This window comes from Arachis hypogaea, chromosome 19, assembly GCF_003086295.3.
Source record: "Arachis hypogaea cultivar Tifrunner chromosome 19, arahy.Tifrunner.gnm2.J5K5, whole genome shotgun sequence".
Lineage (NCBI taxonomy): Eukaryota > Viridiplantae > Streptophyta > Magnoliopsida > Fabales > Fabaceae > Arachis > Arachis hypogaea.
Window position 1 is genome coordinate 9,317,319 of NC_092054.1, and position 21,315 is coordinate 9,338,633.

At 35.0% G+C, this 21,315-nt stretch overlaps 1 protein-coding gene across 5 annotated transcripts; it reads left to right on the forward strand.

The window, feature by feature from the left end:
- The first annotated feature begins 1,842 nt into the window (after positions 1-1,842).
- Positions 1,843-17,547, forward strand: LOC112777843 (toll/interleukin-1 receptor-like protein). Of its 5 annotated transcripts, XR_011877728.1 has the most exons (5): positions 1,843-2,361; positions 5,408-5,651; positions 6,036-9,155; positions 9,257-9,340; positions 9,443-10,215. XR_011877728.1 is itself a non-coding variant. In XM_025823629.3 (3 exons), the coding sequence occupies exons 1-3, from the start codon at positions 1,901-1,903 to the stop codon at positions 17,001-17,003; spliced, it is 693 nt and encodes a 230-aa protein (XP_025679414.2). In that variant the 5' UTR covers positions 1,843-1,900; the 3' UTR covers positions 17,004-17,547. The 5 variants fall into 5 exon arrangements, 2 of the variants coding, with proteins under 2 accessions (XP_025679414.2, XP_072083983.1); XR_011877726.1 differs by having other exon boundaries at positions 6,036-9,340; XR_011877727.1 differs by having other exon boundaries at positions 9,257-10,215.
- Positions 17,548-21,315: the final 3,768 nt, after the last annotated feature.

The following is a 21,315-nucleotide window of genomic DNA, read 5'->3' on the forward strand; positions in this document are numbered from 1 at the left end:
AAAATGACCATCCTAAATTGACCATTAAAATAGAAGAAGAAGATGAATAAACAGAGGAAACTATTATTGTGGTGAAACATAATTTTGAAGGGTTAGTCATGACAAAAGCGACATTGTTGTGAAACATAGGGCTCAAATCATGAAAGAAGCTAACCATGCTTGGATCCGAAAAAGAAGAAGAGCATAGTGGTATCATCGGTGAGAGCATGGTGGTATCATCGGTGAGAAGAAGCTTTAAGAAAAAGGAGAAAGCGAAGCCTGTTCGAAAGAGAGGCACGAAAATAGCGGCAGCAACGTTAGGCTGAGCGTCGGAGGGCGAGACGCACCAAGTTGACTGGCGGAGGTGAGGACCGTGTCGGTGGGAGGATGCGGCGGCCTCGGTATGACCGACAAAAAATTCAGTGACGCAAGACAAGAACCGGAGAAGATGACGGTAAATTTTAGACGTATATTGGAGGTTACAATAAAATTAGAAATAACTGTATATAATGTGAATGAATTTAAATACTAATATTAATTTTCAAATTTTAAAATTTAAAATTAAATAATTAATTAATAATCTAATTTTTAATTTTAATTTTCTTTTTTTTAATTCATTGTACACATTATACAAATTAATATTAGTTTTCAATGCTTTCTCAGGCTAAAATACAATTCTCGACTTATTTCCATCTCTATCACTCAAAGACCAAATAACATTGCTTAATTGATCTCGTCATAAATTTGAAAACAATAAGTAATACTAGAAACATAATAATTAAGATTATTTTATTTTATTTAATATTTATAATTTTATACGTATAATATTTATAATTATATATATTTTACGTCTAAATTTACACAACTATTTTAATGATAATTAATAAATAGCAAATAAAATACTTTTGCACTATTTGAAAATAAAAAATAATTACCAAGTTGTTAATTTAATTTAATGCATGACATCGCTAGGTGGTTGCTTACCACAATTAATACAACCATACTCCAATCCTGTTCTATATATATATTTTCTCTTCCATAACCATAATATTAATAGTAGCGTGTGCATGGTATGGTGTTGGTCCTCTGATCTAATTTTTGGAAAAAAAAAAAAAAAAGAATAAATTAGAGAGAATTTTACATTCACTTTCGTACAACTTTGTCATATCAGTCTTTTCTTATCATTACATGATTATTGTTTAATGTATGTGTAAGTGTGTAAACTGTATAGGGAGGGATAAGGTTTACACGACATCATTGGCTAGGTCTTCGTTTACCAATAGAATTCAAATAGTATCCAATTATTTTTAGTTAATATTAATTAATTTTTTGAATTTTAAATAATAAAATTTAAGTTTAATATTTTAAATTTTTAAAAATAAAAAACTGAAAAAATAATTTTATAATAAAATAATAATTAATACTAAATATTTAAACATTAATTTTTTATATTTTTTATCCCATCATACTCTAATTCTTTTTATAAAAGAGTTTTTTCATTTTTTTATATATTATAATTTTTTGTAAATCATTTTTTGATTTTTTATTAATTAATTTTAACATAAACGTATTTGATTAATATCTAATAAAATATACTAAATATTATATGTACTATCAATTAATATTTTAAATTATTATTTATTGATAAAAATTATTAAAAAATAATTTATTTATAATTTTTAAAAAATTGATTTAATTAATAAAATCTTTCAAAAATAAATTTGAAGAATAATTTATCCCACTAATTTTACCCCAATAAGTTATATATATATATATATATATATATATATATATATATATATATATATATATATATATATATATATATAACTTGCAACCTTCTATAAATAGCATGAAGTTGAGGTGTTTGGCCCTTTACTTGTGCAACAGCAATAATAACTAGCTAGTTGAGAACAAAGATATGTGTTCATCGGCAAAAGAGTACGATGTTTTTCTTAGTTTTAGAGGTGCGGACACACGTAACAACTTCACCATCCATCTCTTCAACGCTCTGAAAAACAAATCAATCAAGACGTACATGGACTGTCTTATTGATGGAGGAGAAGATGTTTGGCCATCACTTGAGAGAGCAATCGAGGACTCACACGTGTCAATCGTGGTTTTCTCTAAAGACTATGCTTCTTCGAAGTGGTGCTTGCGAGAACTGGTGAAGATTCCGCAGTGCAGAAAAGATGTTGGTCAGGTTGTTATACCTGTTTTTTATGGAACAGATCCGTCACAGATAAGGGGTCAGACTGGGAGCTTCGAGCAATCATTTGCGAAACATGTAAGAGGTCTGGGAGACAATGACATCAAAGTCAAAAGATGGAGAGATGCTCTCACTGAAGCTGCCCAAATTTCTGGATGGGACTCCCGAAATCTGTGAGTGTTTTACTGTTCTCTCTTTGTAATTTAATCATTCTTCTTAGTTTATATCCATGTAAATTCATGACTTATTCTAGTAGTTTTTTATTTTTTTTTTCTATTTCATGTTATTTGTATCTTTCTAATTGTTAAAAAATATTATAATCAATTAATTTTTATTAAAATTATTTAATATATTTAAATATTTATTATAAGATATAACGTCTTTATTATTTTAATTTTTTTAGTATATATAAATACTTTTTTATTATATTATATTATTTCAGTATTCAAACACAACTTGGATACATACAAATTTTTTTTCTATTGTTGTTATTTCTTTCCTTATTAATATGGTATAAGAGCTATGGTATTTTCTAAGGAGGATAGGTTGTTTTCTTCTCATGAAATTACCATATTTTTTACGCTTTTTCTTTTTGTCGTTTTTTCTTGTCTTTTGTCATTCCTTTGATATTTTTTTACCTTATCGATTAGTCTATCCTTTCTGTCTTGAGTCTTTCCGAGTCTAATAAATCAAACATCATTGTCATCCGTTACTTACTTTTCCATGGAGAAACCATATATTTTTTGTCACTTTCCGGCAGTTCATCATCCTCTAGCATTTTACCATCTCTTCGTAGTTTACCGCTTTTCGGCAGTTTTCGAGCAGTTCGCCATCCTTTCAGCAGTTTTTTCTGCGATTTCTTTGCGGCATTTTTGTCTGTACTTTCTTGCGGCAGCTTTGTCTGCACTTCCTTGCAACAGCTTTGTCTACGCTTTTTAATAAAACTATGAAAGAATAAGAAAATAAAAGATAAAGAAATTTTATTGTGCATGATATAGAGAACAATACTACCTATTTATACTAGACTGATTATGAATTTTAAAATAGCTCAAACAACCAAATTCTCTAGATAATTCTGTAAGAGAAAGATAAGCATAACAATTTTGTTTTTAGAAGAAAAAGATGAAATGGGAAGGATGATTTAATACGCTCCTGCAAGTTGGTGGATGGAAGATGTTAATAATTCACAACTTGGATAAGTTCTGATGAAATGGTTGAGGAAGACGTGTGCGGCATGGTGACGCAGAGGAAGATGCATGCTGCGGAGCTAGGGCTTCCGACGGCCAAAACAGAGAAGCATATATTGTGCTTGAGGAAGAGAAAGCAAGCAGCGATCTTCAGAGAGCGCATAGAGTGTGGTAAGAGCGATCTTCAGAAAGCGTGTAGAGCGCGGTAAGAGGAATCTTTAGAGGGCGCGTAGAGCGCGATAAGAGTGATCTTCAGAGGGCGCGTAGAGCGTAATAAAAGTGCAAACGGATGGAAGGAAGCGCAGACAGAACTGCCAAAAGGAAGCGGCGCGTGGCGACGAATTGCAGCTCCAACAGCGATAATTTTTGGTTCATTATACTCGAAAGGATAAGATGAAAAGAGTGAATTATTTGGTGAGATGAAAAAGATATCAAGTAAGCAACAAGAACAAAATTATTTTTCTCAGAAAAAAGTATGGTGATTTCTCACCGAAAAGATGATAGCATATATGTATGTCCTCCTCAAGGAGAATACCATGACTCTGATACCATAATAAAACTATGAAAGAATAAGAAAAAAAAAGATGAAGACTTTTATTGTATATGATATAAAGAACAATGCTAACTGTTTTATACTAAACTGATTATGGATTTTAAAATAACTAAAACAACTGAATTCTTTAGATAATTCTATTAGAGAAAGATAAACATAACAAACTTAAAAATAGATAAGCATAACAAATTTTGTTTCTAGAAGAAAATGGATAACATGGGAAGGATGCATGGTTTAATACTTTTCTTGCGGTAGTTTTGTCTGCACTTCCTTTTGGCAGCTTTGTCTGTGCTTTTCTTGCGGCAGTTCGTCTGCGCTTTCTTTGCAGCGGTTCCATGCTTTCTTGCAGTAGTTCAATCTGCACTCTTTTGTGGTAGTTCCGTCTGTGTTTTTTTGTGGCAGTTCCGTCTACGCTTCCTTCCGACAGTTCTGTCTGCACTCGTTCTATCAATTTATGTAGTTCTTTTCTTTATTTCATTGTTTTAAATAAGTTTCAAACTCAATTTATCTCTTAAGTTTAAGGAGGGATGTTAGAATATATTAAGATCAATTAGTTTTCATTAGAATTATTTACCATATCTGAATATTTATTATAGGATATTACGTCTTTGTTATTTCAATTCTCTTATCACTTATAAATATCTTTTTATATTATGTCATTCCATACAACTTGAATACACACAAATTTTTTTTCTATTACTCTCTCTATCCTTTCTAACACTAATATTTTATTTTTAAAATTATAAATAAAGGATTATGATTATATAAATCAAATAAATTTTAAATAATATTACAAAAAGTTTGTTAGATTAAATTATACATCAGTGGAATGTTAGAATTCATCAATTATATCAATGAGAAATTCATCATCTTTAGAGATATAATATAAGTCTACAAAATTTACATCTAGTATAAATGAGTTCTCTCCTGATTTATTATAATTAGATTGTATAATTATTTTTTAGTCATCAATTCTCATTTGATATAAATTTAAAAGCCTAATAATCTTTATAAATATGAGACAATATTTATTCTTTAAATTAGCTTTTGAAACAGGTTAGACTTATTAAATTTTTAATATTAGTATCATTCTAAAATCATAAGAAAAGTAGACGATGATTTCTTCCAAACCCAAGCCAATTTTAAGGGTAATTTACCCTTGCTTAGATGTCATCATCACAGCCATTAATCAAAAAAAGTTTTCAAAGCTTCATTTAATTGAATCATTGGTTACAGTAAAAGCTTTTAATGAACCTATAACATAAACATACTACATTAGCTAATGTATATACATACTGTATAATGTATTGGGGAACATTTGCAATTATAATTTCTAATCTCTAATTTTTTTTAAATACCCTCCATCTCTTCTTGAAATTGAACATGCATGTCTGTGAAATAGGAAAATGAATTGCATCCATAGTACCCACTACCCAACCCTGTTTCATTTTTTCGCCTTCGTTGTATGTTATACCACAGATTAATCAACCCAGCATCCATTTAGCAAGCATGATCTCCTTCAAGTAACAGGAGCCAGAACTGGTACTCTGGTTCCGTCGGCTAGGCATCGACGTCAATTGAGGAGAGGGCGAATGCTAACCTGATGTGGCTCCAGTAGAGAAATTTGTAGCTGAACTTCTGCTTGTGACGAAACTGTGGTTGGTGGAAGCTGGTTTACCATCCCCATTTTTCAGCTGCCTTCTAATTTGGTACGGCGAATTAGGTAAGGTCACTTCTCTCTGGGAGTTTATTTTTTATCCGTTCAAGTTCAACCTTTGGTTGTCATCAAGGTATGTCCGATTAAGTTTTTGTGTTAATCCAGATTAGTTTAATTTTGATGATAGTCTATGCCTTTTCCATGGTTCTCTGTTTAGGGTGTTGGGTTGCTATTCTGGAATTTGGAAATTAAGTAAAATTATCCAGTTCTATGCTGTGGCTAGGTTTGGGGCATTGAAATTAAAACGTTATACTGGGGTCGTAAACAATTGGGTTAGTTTAGTTGGGTTTGGTTCGGGTAATTTTACATGCAGCTTAGGTTAGCTTCCTGTAGTTGCTACCATTGGTTCTGTTTATTCACATTTTTTGTCACCCGCTTGGATTTTGGCAGGGGTAAAATTATGTCCAGAAATGAGGATGATGTTAAGAATGATTCTGATAATGATTTGGGTGATGATTTCGATTATCAACCAAATGCAGAAGATGATGTTGAAGACGATTATGTGGATTCGCTGGATTCTACTAGCAAGAGTGAACAAGATTGTGGTGTAAAAAGAATAGCAGATTTAATGGTGGACGATATTTGGAACCTGGAGTTTAGGATAGAGGATGAGGCTTGCCAATTTTATAACGCTTATGCTTGTTGGCATGGATTTGTAATGAGGAAGGACGACGTAGTTAGGGATAATCAAGTTATAATCATTAGCAGGCAACTTGTTTGCAATAAGGAGGGCTGGAAGAATATGAGGTATCTTGATTTGGATGATAGATCAAGGGAGGTAAGGTCACTAACGCGAACCAAGTGTCCAGCTCGGCTTAGGGTAAAGCTTGACTACGGCTGCGGTAGATGGAAGGTATCATGGTTTGTGGAATCTCACAACCACGATCTGACGGCCCCCAATTTGCGCATCTGGTTCCGGCCAATCGTCGTCTCACTATTACTGATAAAGTCCAAGTAGAAAATCTTCATAATTTTGGTGTCAAGACGTGCCATATTATGGGATATATTGCGTTCCAGAAGGGTGGATATCATCATGCTGGCTTCACACACAAATATTTGTACAACCATATTGATCGTTATCGTCGGTCAAAAGTAAAAAACGGGGATGCCAATGCGGCAATAAACTATTTGATTGGCAAGTCAAACAACGATCCGCTGTTCTTTGGGAAGTATACGTTCACTAGTGACAAAAAGCTCGAGCATAAATTTTGGGCAGATGGCCAGTCAATTGTTGACTATCACTGCTTTGGAGATATTGTTGCCTTTGATTCAACGTACAAGAAGAATAAATACAACAAACCTTTGGTTATTTTCTCCGGATGCAATCATCATGGGAAGACTGTTATCTTCGGCTTCGACCTACTATCCGACGAAACCACAGAGACGTATAAGTGGTTGTTGGAAACGTTTGTTGAAGCTATGGGTGGGAAAAGTTCTAAAGCAGTAATAACTGAAGGAGACCTTGCCATGCGAGATGCAATCAAGAATGTTCTTCCTGATGCGACCCATCGGTTATGCGGATGGCATCTTCAGAAAAATGCATGTGAAAATATAAAGAATCCTAATTTCCTACGCGATTTTAAGGGTCTTATATACGACAACAACGACCACAGAGACTTTGATCGGAGATGGGCAGCCATTTTGGATAAGCACAACCTTGTTGGGAGTACCTGGATGGAAAAGACGTACGAAACTCGTGCGATGTGGTCCCATTGTTTCCTGCGGGATAAGTTTTTCGGTTACATAAGGACGACGTCACAGTGTGAAGGTATAAATTCTCTCATCAGATTTTATGTTAATCGCAAGAACACCCTCATTGACTTCATGCATAACCTGGATAGGGCCTTAAAAGAGTATAGAAACAATGAATTAATAGCTGACTTTAAGTCTCAGTGCTCTGAGTCAGTGATGATTACCTCGTTGAAGGTATATGAAAGATCTGCATCATGTTATTTTACTCGAAACATTTTCAAGGAAATTCGTAATGAGATTCAGAGGGCAGGGGCTTTGAATATCAAGGTACTAAGCACAACCTTGGACAAGGTAGAGTTCAGTGTGACTGCTCTCGGAGACCCAGCCAAAGATCAACGGGTGGAAGTCGATAGAAGTATGAATCTGTTCTCGTGCTTGTGCAAGCTATTTGAATCACGTGGTATTCCCTGTAGTCATGTTTTCTGTGCCATGAAGTTCGAAAACATCCTTGAGTTTCCAGATTCATTTAGGGGTGTCTGCGGATCGGATCGGATCGGATATGGCCAAAATTCCGATCCGATTCGCACTACAATCATCGGATCGGATCGGATCCAATATCCGCAGTTTTTAAGGTTGGATCCGATCCGATCCGATCCACACATTTGCGGATCGGATCGGATATCGGATATCGGATATATCCGCAAAACACAAAAATATTTTTAAAAGCTTATTTTTATTAAAAAAATATCAATAAAATTTATTTTTTCTATTCTTTTAAATATGTTTACTCTTAAAATAATATAAAACATACTTTTCTTGAATAATAAATTAAAATAATTTAACATATATGATAATTATTAGTTAAAATAAAACATAAAAAGAATATTTTACTTATTTATTTCTTTATTTTTGCGGATACGCGGATATGCGGATCGGATATGCGGATACCAACATAAAATCCGCAATCCGATCCGATTAGTGTGTGGATCCGATCCGATCGGATCCGAAAGCCTTGCGGATCGGATCTATATCCGCAATTTTCGGATCGGATTCGGATAAACACCGCGGATATGCGGATCGGATCCGATCCATGGACACCCCTAGATTCATTGATCTACAAAAGGTGGACAAAGAATGCAAAGAACGAATTTATTAGCACAGAAATGCCTGTGAATGATGATGTCGAAAGGGTCTTAAAGTTTCGAGTTGGTGCATTGGCATCGAATTGCAACAAGCTGTGTGATATTGCTTGCAAGGACCTTGCAGAATTTGACGAAGTCCAGTCTGAACTTGTGAAGTTAGTTATCCGCTTGCAGTCACGCAAACAAGGCAAGTCAACTCCTAATGTTAACGAGGAAGGCATCAACGATCCCTTTGTTGTCAAAAGCAAAGGAGCCCCTTGCAAGAGGTCTTCTTGGAAGAAGAAGAGAGCATGCTCTAATTGCCATAAGTACGGTCATTACTACAAGCGCTGTCCAGATCTGATGCAGCATAGTGTGCAAGGTAACCCTTGCGAGTGATCAGATGGCAATGCATCAGCCAAGGACTCAGGTTTTAGTCCAGAAAGGTTTGCTAATTCTTCGAGGTCGTTTTCAGTTAAGTCCGAAGACCATTTAGGACATAAGACCAAGGTACGATTTGTTTATTCTAACTAAGCTGATGCTGGGGAAATCTTCTTCGGTGGGTGTCCCTTTCAAAAGCATTAAACGATGTGAATGTATTCCTCTGTTTGCGCAACCTTTTAAAAAGGGTGGATCAAGGAAATTGACGGCGACGGGTATGAGGAATCGGAAGGGTAACAACAACACATTTGATGAGGTAATTTTTGTGAATCTAAACCTCTAATTTCTGTCACTTGAACTGGGTAAATTAATGAAGATCTCCTTCTTCTTGTTTAAAAAAAAACATATATAAAACAGCGGAACCTCCATGAAAGTAGTGAATCCATTGACATCGTCTCCATGAATGGATTTTTCAACAAAAACTTCTACTCCTTAAAACAGGTGCGTTGCGTTAAACTCCTTTTAACCACTTTGCGATGAATGACCATTATGCTTTTATGCATGATTATGGTTTGTATTTCGCGATAATGATGTCATCACCAGGTGAAGGACTCACAGCAGGACAAAGGACACTCATTCACAAACTATGAATGTGATAATGATGTCATGGATGAAAAATGTGACACACCACATGTGCAAAACGATGTCTGAGATCTGTTACCGTCGTCAATGCCATGTGGAAACAAACAAGGATCGTACATGGCATTGTTCACGTCGATGCATAAGATACGTTGACCAATTGGAAGATTTAGTCTTCAGAATTTAGTGCAATGCAAATATTTGGTTTTATAAGCATGATTTATCCTAATTAACTAACCGCAATGTATTTGCCATTGGTTGGTATTGAGGAGTTTTAATTTGTAGTAATTTAAGTTAACTGTGAACGGAGCACGGTGTACCAGACAACAGTGTATTATGTCCATTAGGATGAAAATTATGTTCAATAATATGTATGTGTTTTGCTTACATTGCTGTATTTTAGTTGCAGTTAATTGTGGTTGTATTTGGGTTAAGGAGTTCGTACCATTGTGATTATGCAATACAGTGGATCAATTAGAATTGTGTTAATGGATTTTTTTCCTACTTAGTGCATTTGATTTACCAATCAAATGATTAGATTGAATAGTTAACTTCGTAGTCTCGAGGGTTGAATTGTTCGTTGATGGTTATCTGGTACTTCAAACAGTGTAAATCTCTTTTGTTAGTTTGAGGGTGTAAATCTCTTTTGTTATTTTGACTTTCCAATCGTGATCCCAAATTTTTTGGAAAAGATTTGTCGCCCTGTGTATGAAAGCAGTTTCAAATTCTAGCGAGTATTTCTTATTTCGTTTTAGCTGATTAGTTATGTGTCATGAATCTGTTATATTAGGCAAAAATATAAACATAAACACATTTATATTTGATCATATCATAGTTTCAAGTATTAAGAACAAATCCAGTTTGAAGATGTTGATCTTAGATACTGACAGAATTTTTTCTACATATACCGTAAAACTAGTTACAATTTATGTGAAGCCAATAGATCAACTGAAACCCAAGGGACATTTCCTTTAACATTAGCCAATCTTTCTCTCTTTTCAGCTATTTGACTACATCATGACTTTGAGTCATGCAGTACTTCCTGGGATTTCTGGTTGATCGTTTCCATGATGTGTTCATCTGGCATCCGTAACATTATAGAGTATTATTACCTGATATTAAAAATTAAAAAAATCATTGTAACAAAAGTATATTGTAAACACAGTTCACGAAAGCAAGACTGCAAGTTTATAATTACATGAGTCATCCAGCCATTTGAACATGCAACTCATCCATGTCGTCACCCAAAACCCACAATCGCCTCTTGCAAAAAAAATAAAAGGTGTTATAATTTATGTTAAGCATATGAAGCTCGTTAAGCAATTATAGAAGCAACAAATATAGTGAATTAACAAGGACACTACAACAACAAGCTCTTTCATGTATCCGTAAGTGTTATTAATTGTTTCAGTCGATTTTGCCCACTTCATTCTTTCTTATTGTATTCTCTTATAAAGAAAATGGAAAGGGCTATCAAAACCGATGGCTTTGGAGGTTCTAGCTGGGGATGGAATGAATGTAAAATGGAGCAAGAAAGAAGATGATAGTATTTGGTTGAATACACTCCGAAACGGAGTTTTAGAGTTATTAGAATTAAAGCATGTGTACTTTGTGATTCTTAAATACAAAGAAGAATCTAAATTTAAGTTCATGGTGATCCGTTTGAGTGCTTCGGAGATTGAATACTCAAGTTTGAGAAGTTTCCGTAATGCTCACCCCATATGAATCGGAAAATTATTTCCCACATGGTGATGATCGTCACCATGGAAATTTGTCAACCTCGAATATTCAATCTCCGATTCACTCGAACGCCTCACTAGAATCCTAAATTTAGATTCACCTTTATATTCAAAAACCACGAAATACCCAAGCTTTAATTCTAATAACTACACAACTCTGTACCAGCATTCACACACCCAAACACTACCATCTCCCTCCTTCCCCCATTTTACGTTTATCCCATACACGACGATTGAAAATTCCTTTGTCTAAAAAGCTTTTTATCGATTTTGAAACCCCGACAATTATTTATTTGGATATCAACTATATACAAAAAATTTATTATTCCGATACTAACCAATTTGTGAGAAGGTGTTGCAGCATCAACTAAGGATGCCCGTCAACAACATCAGATAAGCTCCTGTGTGTTATCTTGGTTTCAGTCAATATCAATCTAACATACAGAATGGGTACTTCCAACTCCGGCTCCTCCTCGTGAGCGGAGTTGAGAATGTGTTAGAATAATTTTCAACTTTTTCCCGTGTAAATTACTATTCAGCTACTAGCTGTATAACAAATACGTCAGGAGCAGCATTTGTGATGTATGATGCATTTCGGTTCTTACTGAAAACGATAATATTTTCTCAAGAGAATACTTTTGCATTATAGGTTTGGGAATTTTTTTCCTGCTCAGTTGCTAAAATGTAATTTGTAACAAAGGTTATAGACAACTTTTAAATTCTATATCGTTGGAGCTACCAACCGGAGATAAAATAAAAGCGAAATGGAGCATGAAAGAAGATAACAGTGTTTGGTTGAATGAAGGTTGGCACAGAATTCATGAGTTGCAAGGATTAAAGCATCAATATTTTGTGGTTTTTAAGCATAACAGTTAATACAAATTCAAATTCATGGTGATTCGTACGAGTACCTCAGAGATTGATTATTCAAGTTTGAGAAATTTTCATAATGATCACCACCGTCCGAATTGGAAAATCATTTCCCACACAGCGGTGATCTTCATGGAAAGTTCTCAAACTCGAAATATCAATCTCTGATTCACCCGAATGGATCACAATGAATTTAAACTAGGATTTACCGTTACACGTACATACTACAAAATACCCATACTTTAATCCCTATAACTTGAGAACTCTGTACCAAACCTACATTCAAACAAACGGTAACATCTACTTTCTTGCTCTCTTTTGCGTTTATTTCATTCCCGATAGGTAACCCCAATGATATCGAACTTAATTGTATGTTCCACTATTTAGGAAAAAAATTTTCATGCTTTTTATTGTAGACGACAACACCCAGTACATTAATCTTTCAAATGACCCAAAAGAAAAAACAACAAAAGCCCTATTATTTGGTTTTCTCCAGACAAAATTTTAACATCTTATTTTCTAATGGCATACACAAAGCTAAGTATAATAGTACGTACAGATTCAGCAGGAGTGGGTGGAAGGAATACAACTCCGCGCACTGGTAACAGAATGCTAATTTATCTAACCCTATTGTTCACATGCACCTTATCCGTAGGTGTTTCCGGACAGCCGGTGGCCTGATCTTTGACCTAAGTACCAACCTAATTGCACAATCAATGAAGCAAAAAATCACAACGACAAACACCGTGTTTCAACTCAACATTTCACATATTCACATACCTAAAACGTGTAAGTTATGGCGGACACATTAGGAGGAACAACCGATCGTGTGCTAGGCAAAAAAGGGATCCACCAAACTGGCACTAATCCTGTTGCGTTTGGGTATTAGGGTTTTCATCAATTTTTTTCCCGGTGGCCAAAACCTTCTTCGTCGTGTTACCCTGGTTTCAACCGCTGTCCATCTGAATTCAAAATGAATAAAAAAATAAATCAAACACGAAACATACAATTCCTTATGATGAATAATGTACAAAGTCACACATCTTAATCTAAGAGGATACGAATGAGTACTTACGATGAAGAGACGTATTTGAACGCTCGAAAGGTACTCACCACCACTAACATGATAGGGCAGACGACTTAGGATGATGATCTAAAAATATGAGGCGAGCGACTTTGTTGATGATAATGGATCTGCCTCTGATGAAATATGGTTAGGGTTTCCTTCAAACATATCTGGTGTCTGCAGCCTTCTCGAGTCACCCTTTTTATTTAACATTTACTGAGCTAAGAAAACAAAAAAACCTGCACCACATCATACATTCAACCCTGAAGATATATAAGCCCAAATACAATAAAGTACCCAAACCTTGAGTCATTAATAAAAAAATAAATTAAGAAATACTTGCGGTTCGGTTTTATTTCTTATTGATTGGGCTGGGTTATATTTTTAACCTATGTGCAAATACATAAAAAAAATTCTCATGTAACCAAACTCCAAAAAAATAAGAAAAATATTTCTCTAACGAAGCCTGGTTGTTCCCCTAAGGAATAAAGCTATTCTGCCATAGTTTCTTAAAAAAGAGAAAAATTCCCAGTAACTTAAAATTTTAATGCCAATTATAACCATAGGAAAACCTTCATCACTGGTGGCTGCGACGCCGATTAAGTATTCCATGGCTGGTGTAATAGCCAAATTTGTTTTCAAATACATGACATACCAAAATTAACTTAACAACAAGCAACAAAAAGAGACATGAGTTTCATACTTCCTAAAACTATGCTGACAGTTTTAGCATCATACATGGACATATATGTCAAACACAGGTGCATAATGCCTTATGCTCCTCTTCCTGAGGCATCCTATCTGCAACGAACCTGGATGATTGTGATCGGATCAGTGGATATGACCTCGAAGATCCCCACACCACCTGGCTTGAAGTTTCACAAAGAAGCAAAATTTTTCCATCTTCCAGAAATAACGCTGAAGCTACCGTCTCTTTTTCCACTGTACCTTGTGTATGTAGCTTCAACCTCTATGTGGCCGTGTGTAAGAAGGATAGGGTGCCTCTGAGAAGTGAAGTGACTAAGATGCGGGAGATTGGGCTGATGTTAACACAAGATAATTTAGTAAGTATCAGTTCGTGTAATGCAACTTCAGGAAACAATATTTTAAACAATAGGTTGCAAGAAGTATATGCTTACCAACAATCGAGACGACATCATGCGAGCAGTGAGTTCAATCACAAAAAAGGGCCACTTGGTAGATACCTTAGCGGCAACGGCTTTAGCCCTGGCTAAAGGAGGGTTGTTGATACACTTTGCAGATTGGAAGATATCATTCCTTTCATATGGCGGATCTTCCGGATGACAGAGTTGGTATGAATTCTCAATGCCACCAAAATTGAAAATCCGGACTTGGAAATTAGAGTTTCCTTTGTGCTTGAAATAGAGCATGAAGTCCAGATTGATTTGGTACCTCTTGTAGAACTCCTGCCAGCCATGCGTCAAGGCAATTTTTCCATTTTGAGTTGGTGACCAAAATCACCGAAAACGGTCGTTCCTTCCATCAGGGACAACCAGGTCCAAAAACAGGGTACGATTTGGGAGCTCATCCGGAGTTATCGGTATCGACTATTACACAGAAGTCAAGTTCGGTCAAAACATCGATAGCATCATATAATGTTTGAAATCGAAAGTTTGTAATTAAGGGAGGTGATTTACCAGTTTGAACATTGATGGCCTTATTACTGGCTTTAAATACTTCAATTTGTAGTTCTGCATGCTACCCTGATCGATAGTTTCCTATCTCTTACCCTTGTCCTTAGAAGACGTCATCTATGGCAACTGCAAAACAGAGTTCAGGGCGACACTCGAATCAAATCAGAGTTCATGAAAAAAACCACATACAAGTGAAACTTATGATTTAAAATCTATAGACATGCATCTTTTTGTTATTGGGAAAAAAGTGGTTGAATTTTTTCACAAATAGTGCAACTTCCGTTTCATGAAATAGGTAAATGTCGTGAACTGTTGAATCATTAACAGAACAACCATAAGCAAACCTAAATACGAAAATTCCTTTGGAGATGAACAAATGTGAAACCCAAATCGTTCATTGGTTTCTTTCATGAATCTTAAGTTGTTTTTCTTGATTTTACTATCATTAAATTTTTATTAGATGGACATTGCGTGAAGATGATGATAACTACTGATCGCTATCAGGAAATGAGTTAGCATAGAGGTATACCTTCGTCAGCGTTTTCGCGGGATTGAAGCTCTTGGAGTCGATTTTCAGCTGCAAGGTGTGTTGGTTATGGTTACAAGGAGGAGTTTCTTTTGAAAGAAGATGGATACTGAAGTCGGCTACTTAGGTAGCAAGCCTTTGAGTTTTAAAAAAATTGAAATTTGAAATTAAATTTTAAAACGTGGTGTTTTTTATTTGTACTCTTCAACAATTAACATCATCCGTTCTATCCCAATCCTAACTCCCTGTAAATCCCGCTTCATCAATGCTTATACATTATAAAAACGTCAAAAAAATTTAATTTCCTTGAAAAATTAAATTCTTTAATGTTTGTTATTAACCAAATTAATGCTAGAAAACAATATTCCCAAATGAAACACATCTTTATGACTTAAATTAAAATTTTGAATTCATTTGATTACTGGGTTTCTTGATATATAACTAGTATAAAGAATATAACAAATAAATTACTTTGCGATTCAATTTTGTTTTAAAAATAAATAATTTATAAAATTTATTTCATAAACAATGTATAAATGCATTAGAAAAATTCAGTGTTTAGGATAACAATTTTCAAAATAATTGAGATTTATTAAAATATTCCAATCTTCTTTGTGTAGGTCCTTTTTAATGTAACACTGTCACACATAAAACAACTAATGACACCAATTTTAAATGTAACAGAAAAATTCGACTAAAAAAATGTTTATCATGTACTCCTGTAAATACTTTTTTGCTACTACATTTCATTATTCATCTGATCTGATGTTGTATTCATTACCTATGCATATTTTTCCTTTTATAAACGAAACATTCCTAAAAAATATTGATAATCAATTAAAGGGGACTATAATCCATTTACGTTTTCCAAAAAATAGGATAACCAAAGAATTTCCTAATAATATCTCCTCTACTTCCAATACCACCGATTCGACGTTTTGGATTAATTCTCATTAAAAGTTTCATAAATTCTCAACTAACAGAACAAAAAAGAAAAAAAAACAAGTAACACCCATTAATCAATCTACTATACACCTTCCTCTGCATCACTCCCGTGGCCTATCCCTCGACTAACAACCGCATCCAGCTTCGGCATGATCAAACAACCATAGAACCTGCATTCTGCTAAGCATCTCCTTCTTCTATCACCTTTGATCTCGACGATGCTGTATCTGTAAAACATTAAACGGGGCACAGTTACAAATCTGAATGCATAATGAGTTCAAGTTTGTGTGCGACAGTAAATAATGAGTCACGTATGCATAGGTTATAAATCAATTCTTTTTTAGCTTTCAATCTCGTGTAGTTCATTAGTTTTTGTTTCTTCCTGTTGGTTAGGTATGTTAATACATTGAGGAACATACAACAATCATACAACCAGTATTATGTCTTTGGCCTTTTCACAATAGATGTAAGTTAATGCACAATTGTTCCTTGGTTCATTGATATGCTTCTATTCAAATAACTTTCGAACATTAACGTGTCATGGTTTTGTGTTGTTTTACCACAGGATGATATCGAATTCCCACCTCATATCGTGTGTCTATTCAACTGGTACACTACCACGGATATTTATTTAATAGACACTCAAGACAATTACCTCCATATGACGCCCAGGAGAGACGGTGACAGGTTCTGGATTAAGGCAGCTGACTTAGGGAGGATATGATGCATGTATAGATGATCTTCTTTGCTTAGTGTGGAACTGAGGTATGTTGCTTAGGGTGTCTTCTACATGATTATGAGGGACATTAATCGAAAAGAGGAACCTCCATGTGTCGTTGACGAACTCTATGCCTCCAAGGTGTTGCCCGAACATATCATACGTAGCCTAGCGTCGCGGTGCGGAGCATACTTCAACAAAGAAGCCCAACTAAGAGTATTCCAATTGTTATGCCTAAATTTTTGAACTTTACTACAGTGTGAAATAGCGGCAACAAGGTGGGGGCTGACGCAGGTCCTAGTAAGCGGCAGCGACCCACTACCTCCCCTGACTCGTCCGTCAACCAGGGATCATCCTAGCAGACACCTTCAGATCTTTAAAAGTTCCTACGTAATGTAATTATGGTTTAATGTTTTTATGAATGTATTTTATTTAGTTTATGATGTGCTTTGAGAAACATTTGGTGAATGTTTGTATTAATTTGAACACATTAACGACACAAGTTAAATTGTAACCCTTATAAATGTTGGGTTTATTTCATTTCTTCATCTACTTATGTGTTAATTGGAATGGCCTGCCGGTTTAGGGTATAAAAAAAAGAAAGGAAAACTAGTAGATTGATAAAATATTGAATTCCGAACAGGTACATTGTCACTGGCCCGTTTAGTTTTAAATTTGATATTTTGGGCATACTGTGTAAAGTTAGACATTGACGAAACTTTTTTTGGAGCCCTTGAAAAAAATAAAAACAAAAATAAAAAACAAGCACAAACACCATCCTGAATTCTTAATGTCAAACTAAAAAGGTGCTATTCAATGTGTATAGTTCCAAAAAAAAAAAAACTGGTATGTCCCCTAAATTTCTCCCAACAACTTCAACTACATCATAGTCTCTTTATAAAAGACTTCAAACTACATGAACTTAATAACTGGTCACTTGTTCGTTATATTTGAATTTAATCTTCATGACCGCAAACAACAAAAAAACCAAATTGTTTCGAGTTTACGACAAAACCAGGAAGAAATGATCGATGGAATTTTTAAATTGGATAAATAAATGACCATTGGTGCTTTTGTGGTATATCGCATGGGGTTTTAATTCCACACAACGTGATTATCAGCTCTACTAACAATAACAAATTTTGGTGTAAATGAATAAAAAAATGAAACTAACGTTCATCGTGTATTGTACATTAATCCAGAGAGTGGAAATGTGTTCCTATCCACCATCTGATCCAACTTTTTATCCCTTGTATTCTATGATGAACAACATGTTTGTCCCCCATGATAATACGCGGGGTTGAGGCGTCATTGAAAAGAACAAATGCAAAATCACCTGAGTCTTTGTCCCTCCGAGGCATGATGTCACCTTATGAACCATTTGACCAAACAAGTTGGAAAAAAAATCAGCAATAGCTTCCGCAGTGGGCATAGACTCTCGACCAAAGCATACGGTCAGTGTCTTTGGACACTCCTCGTCGTCCAGCTCCTTGCAGACGTACTTTTGCTTTCCCTTTTCTTGCTGAGTTTGTCTTCCTCCTTATTGCATATGCATTCGTCGAGCAGTGTCATGTCTACTCAATTCGTCTGGTGCAACGGAGCTACCCTTGTCGTGTGTGTTGAAACCCAATACTCTTGCGGGATTTCTCTGATACTCCAACCACACATCATCCATGGTGAGGTCGCCTAGAATTCTAGAGCAAATATTTGAGAGGGTTTCGGGAATTATCGGTAGCAGAATGGATCCCATCCCATGAACCTGAGATATGGTGACCTCAGTTTTCAACGCCTGTCCGAGGGTTTCCAATTTTTTTCCATAACACCTGATAACACAGGAGATAGTAGGCATTGCAGACAGATGACACAATCCTCAGCAAGACTATTCATAAACCATCTCTCTTTTTTGTGGTATTTTACAGAATACCGCTTAGTCCCATGGTCTTCAATGACAGTAGAAAGGCCATGACAATCAAAGATTGTGTAACGTCACGCTGAAGGACTTACGTCAGCATCTTGAATGCAGTTCGATCGATTCCATGGAACATGTCCAAACATCAATTGCCATGCTTGCGGGCTTTCTTCTAGTATCCATGTTCTATGCGGCAGAATATGGAATGATATAGTTTGTAGTTTTTGTGCGTAGTCCACCCAGTCGAAGCCTCCTTCTTGTACGCATGCAGCATGGTCTCTACTTTATTGCACCATGTTGTTGCTCGTTGTCCTAGACTAACCTTCACCTACCTTGAAATATTAATTAATGGCCTTAATTATGTGGTATATGGATACCACTAGGTGCAATTTAGAGTTTCTTCTTCTAATAGAACATGAGTTATCTTTACCTAATACGGAAAAATTGAAGTTAAATTGAGTAAACCTATTAACCCTAATGCCATATTTTATGAATCATAACAAATTATTTAGGCTTAGCAACTTTATACAAAAACTGAGTTTTAGGGTTATCGGTTTAGGGTTATTGGTTTACGGTTTAGTGTTTAGGGTATATGGTTTATAATTTGTGGGTTCGGGTTTATGGTTTACGGTTTTACTATTCATGGTCCAATGTTTAGGTTTAAGTTTTTACGTGATAGGGTTTACGGTTGACGGTATACTGTTCACGGTACAGTGTTTAGGGTTAACGGTTTACGTGATAGGGTTTAGGTTTCAGACTGTATGGTTTAGTATTCACGGTTTAGGGTATGTGGTTTATGGGTTAGGGTTTAGGGTTTATGTTTTACAGTTTAGGGTTTAGGTTTTAGGGTGTATGGTCTAGTATTTACGGTTTAGGGTAAGTTGTTTAAGGTATGCGATTTTCGGTTCATTGTGTAGAGTTTACGGTTTACGGTTTAGTTTTTAGGGTTTACGGTTCCCTATTTATTGTTTACGATTTATGGTTTATAATTTATGGTTTTGGGTTTACGGCTTACAGTTTAGTGTTCACAGTCCATCATTTAGGTTTAAGGTTTTACGTGATAGGGTTTACGTTTTACAGTATAGTGTTCACGGTTCAGTGCTTAGGTTTTAGAGTGTATGGTTTAGTACCTATGGTTTAGGGTTTAGCGATTTATGGTTTAGGGTTTAAGGTTTACGGTGTATGGTCTAGTATTTATGGTTCAGTGTGTATAGTTTACGATTTACAGTTTAGGGTTTAGGTTTTACGATTCTATGGTTTAGGGTTAATGGTTTCTGGTTTAGGGTTCAAGATTTAGGGTTTATGGTTTACGTCTTAGGGTTTAGGGTAAACGGTTTATGGTTAAGGATTTACGATTTAGGGTTCACAGTTTAGACTTCCGGATTTAGGTTTCAGACTGTATGGTTTAGTATTTACAGTTTAGGGTATGTGGTTTATGGGTTAGGGTTTAGGGTTTACGTTTTACATTTTAGGGTAAGTGGTTTAAGGTATGTGGTTTTTGGTTCAGTGCGTAAAGTTTACGGTTTACGGTTTTATGTTTACAGTTTAGTTTTTAAGGTTTATGGTTCCCGATTTATTATTTACGATTTATGGTTTATAATTTATGGTTTCACTTTAGTATTTATAGTTTAGGGTATGTGGTTTAACGTATGCAATTTCTGGTTCAGTGTGTAGAGTTTACGATTTACGATTTATAGTTTAGTGTTCATGGTTCAGTATTCAGGGTTAAGGTTTTACGTGACAGGGTTTACGGTTATCGGTTTATGGTTAACGGTTTCTGGTTTATGGTTTATGATTTTTGGTTTATGGTTTAGGGCTTAGGGTCTAGGGTTAATGGTTTCTGTTTTATGGACTATGGTTTACGGTTTAGGGTTTATGGATTATCGCTTATGGTTTAGGGTAGAGGGTTAATGGTTTATGGTTTAAGGTTTAGGATTTACGGTTTACAGTTTAAGATTTAGGTTTTAGGGTGTATGGTTTAGTGTTACCAGTTTATGATATGTGGTTTCGGGTTTACGGTCTCGTGTTTATGGTTTATGGTTTACTATTTGGATTTCGTTTTGGGTTACGATTGTACGGTATAGGGTGTACAGTTTAGGGTTTACGATCTACGGTTTACGGTTTATGATTTATGGTTTCGAGTTTACGGTTTAGGGTTTAGCGTTCACGATTCAGTGTTTAAGGTTTAGGTTTTAGCATGTCAGGGTTTAGTGTTCACGATTCAGTGTTTAGGATTTATTGCATTATTTATAAAATTCTTATTATTTCTCTCTATATGAACTCGTTATTTATTATTTATTATTTATATTTTTTATTAATTTTTTTATTTGACATTGTATATTTTTATAGTTATAATTTTTGTGTTTTATATTTATTATTATCTTTTTTATAATAGAATTTATTGATCCA

Excerpts from the sequence above, each read along its gene's own strand:
- LOC112777843 (XM_072227882.1), top strand. The coding sequence starts at position 6,492 with ATGGAAGGTATCATGGTTTGTGGAATCTCACAACCACGATCTGACGGC.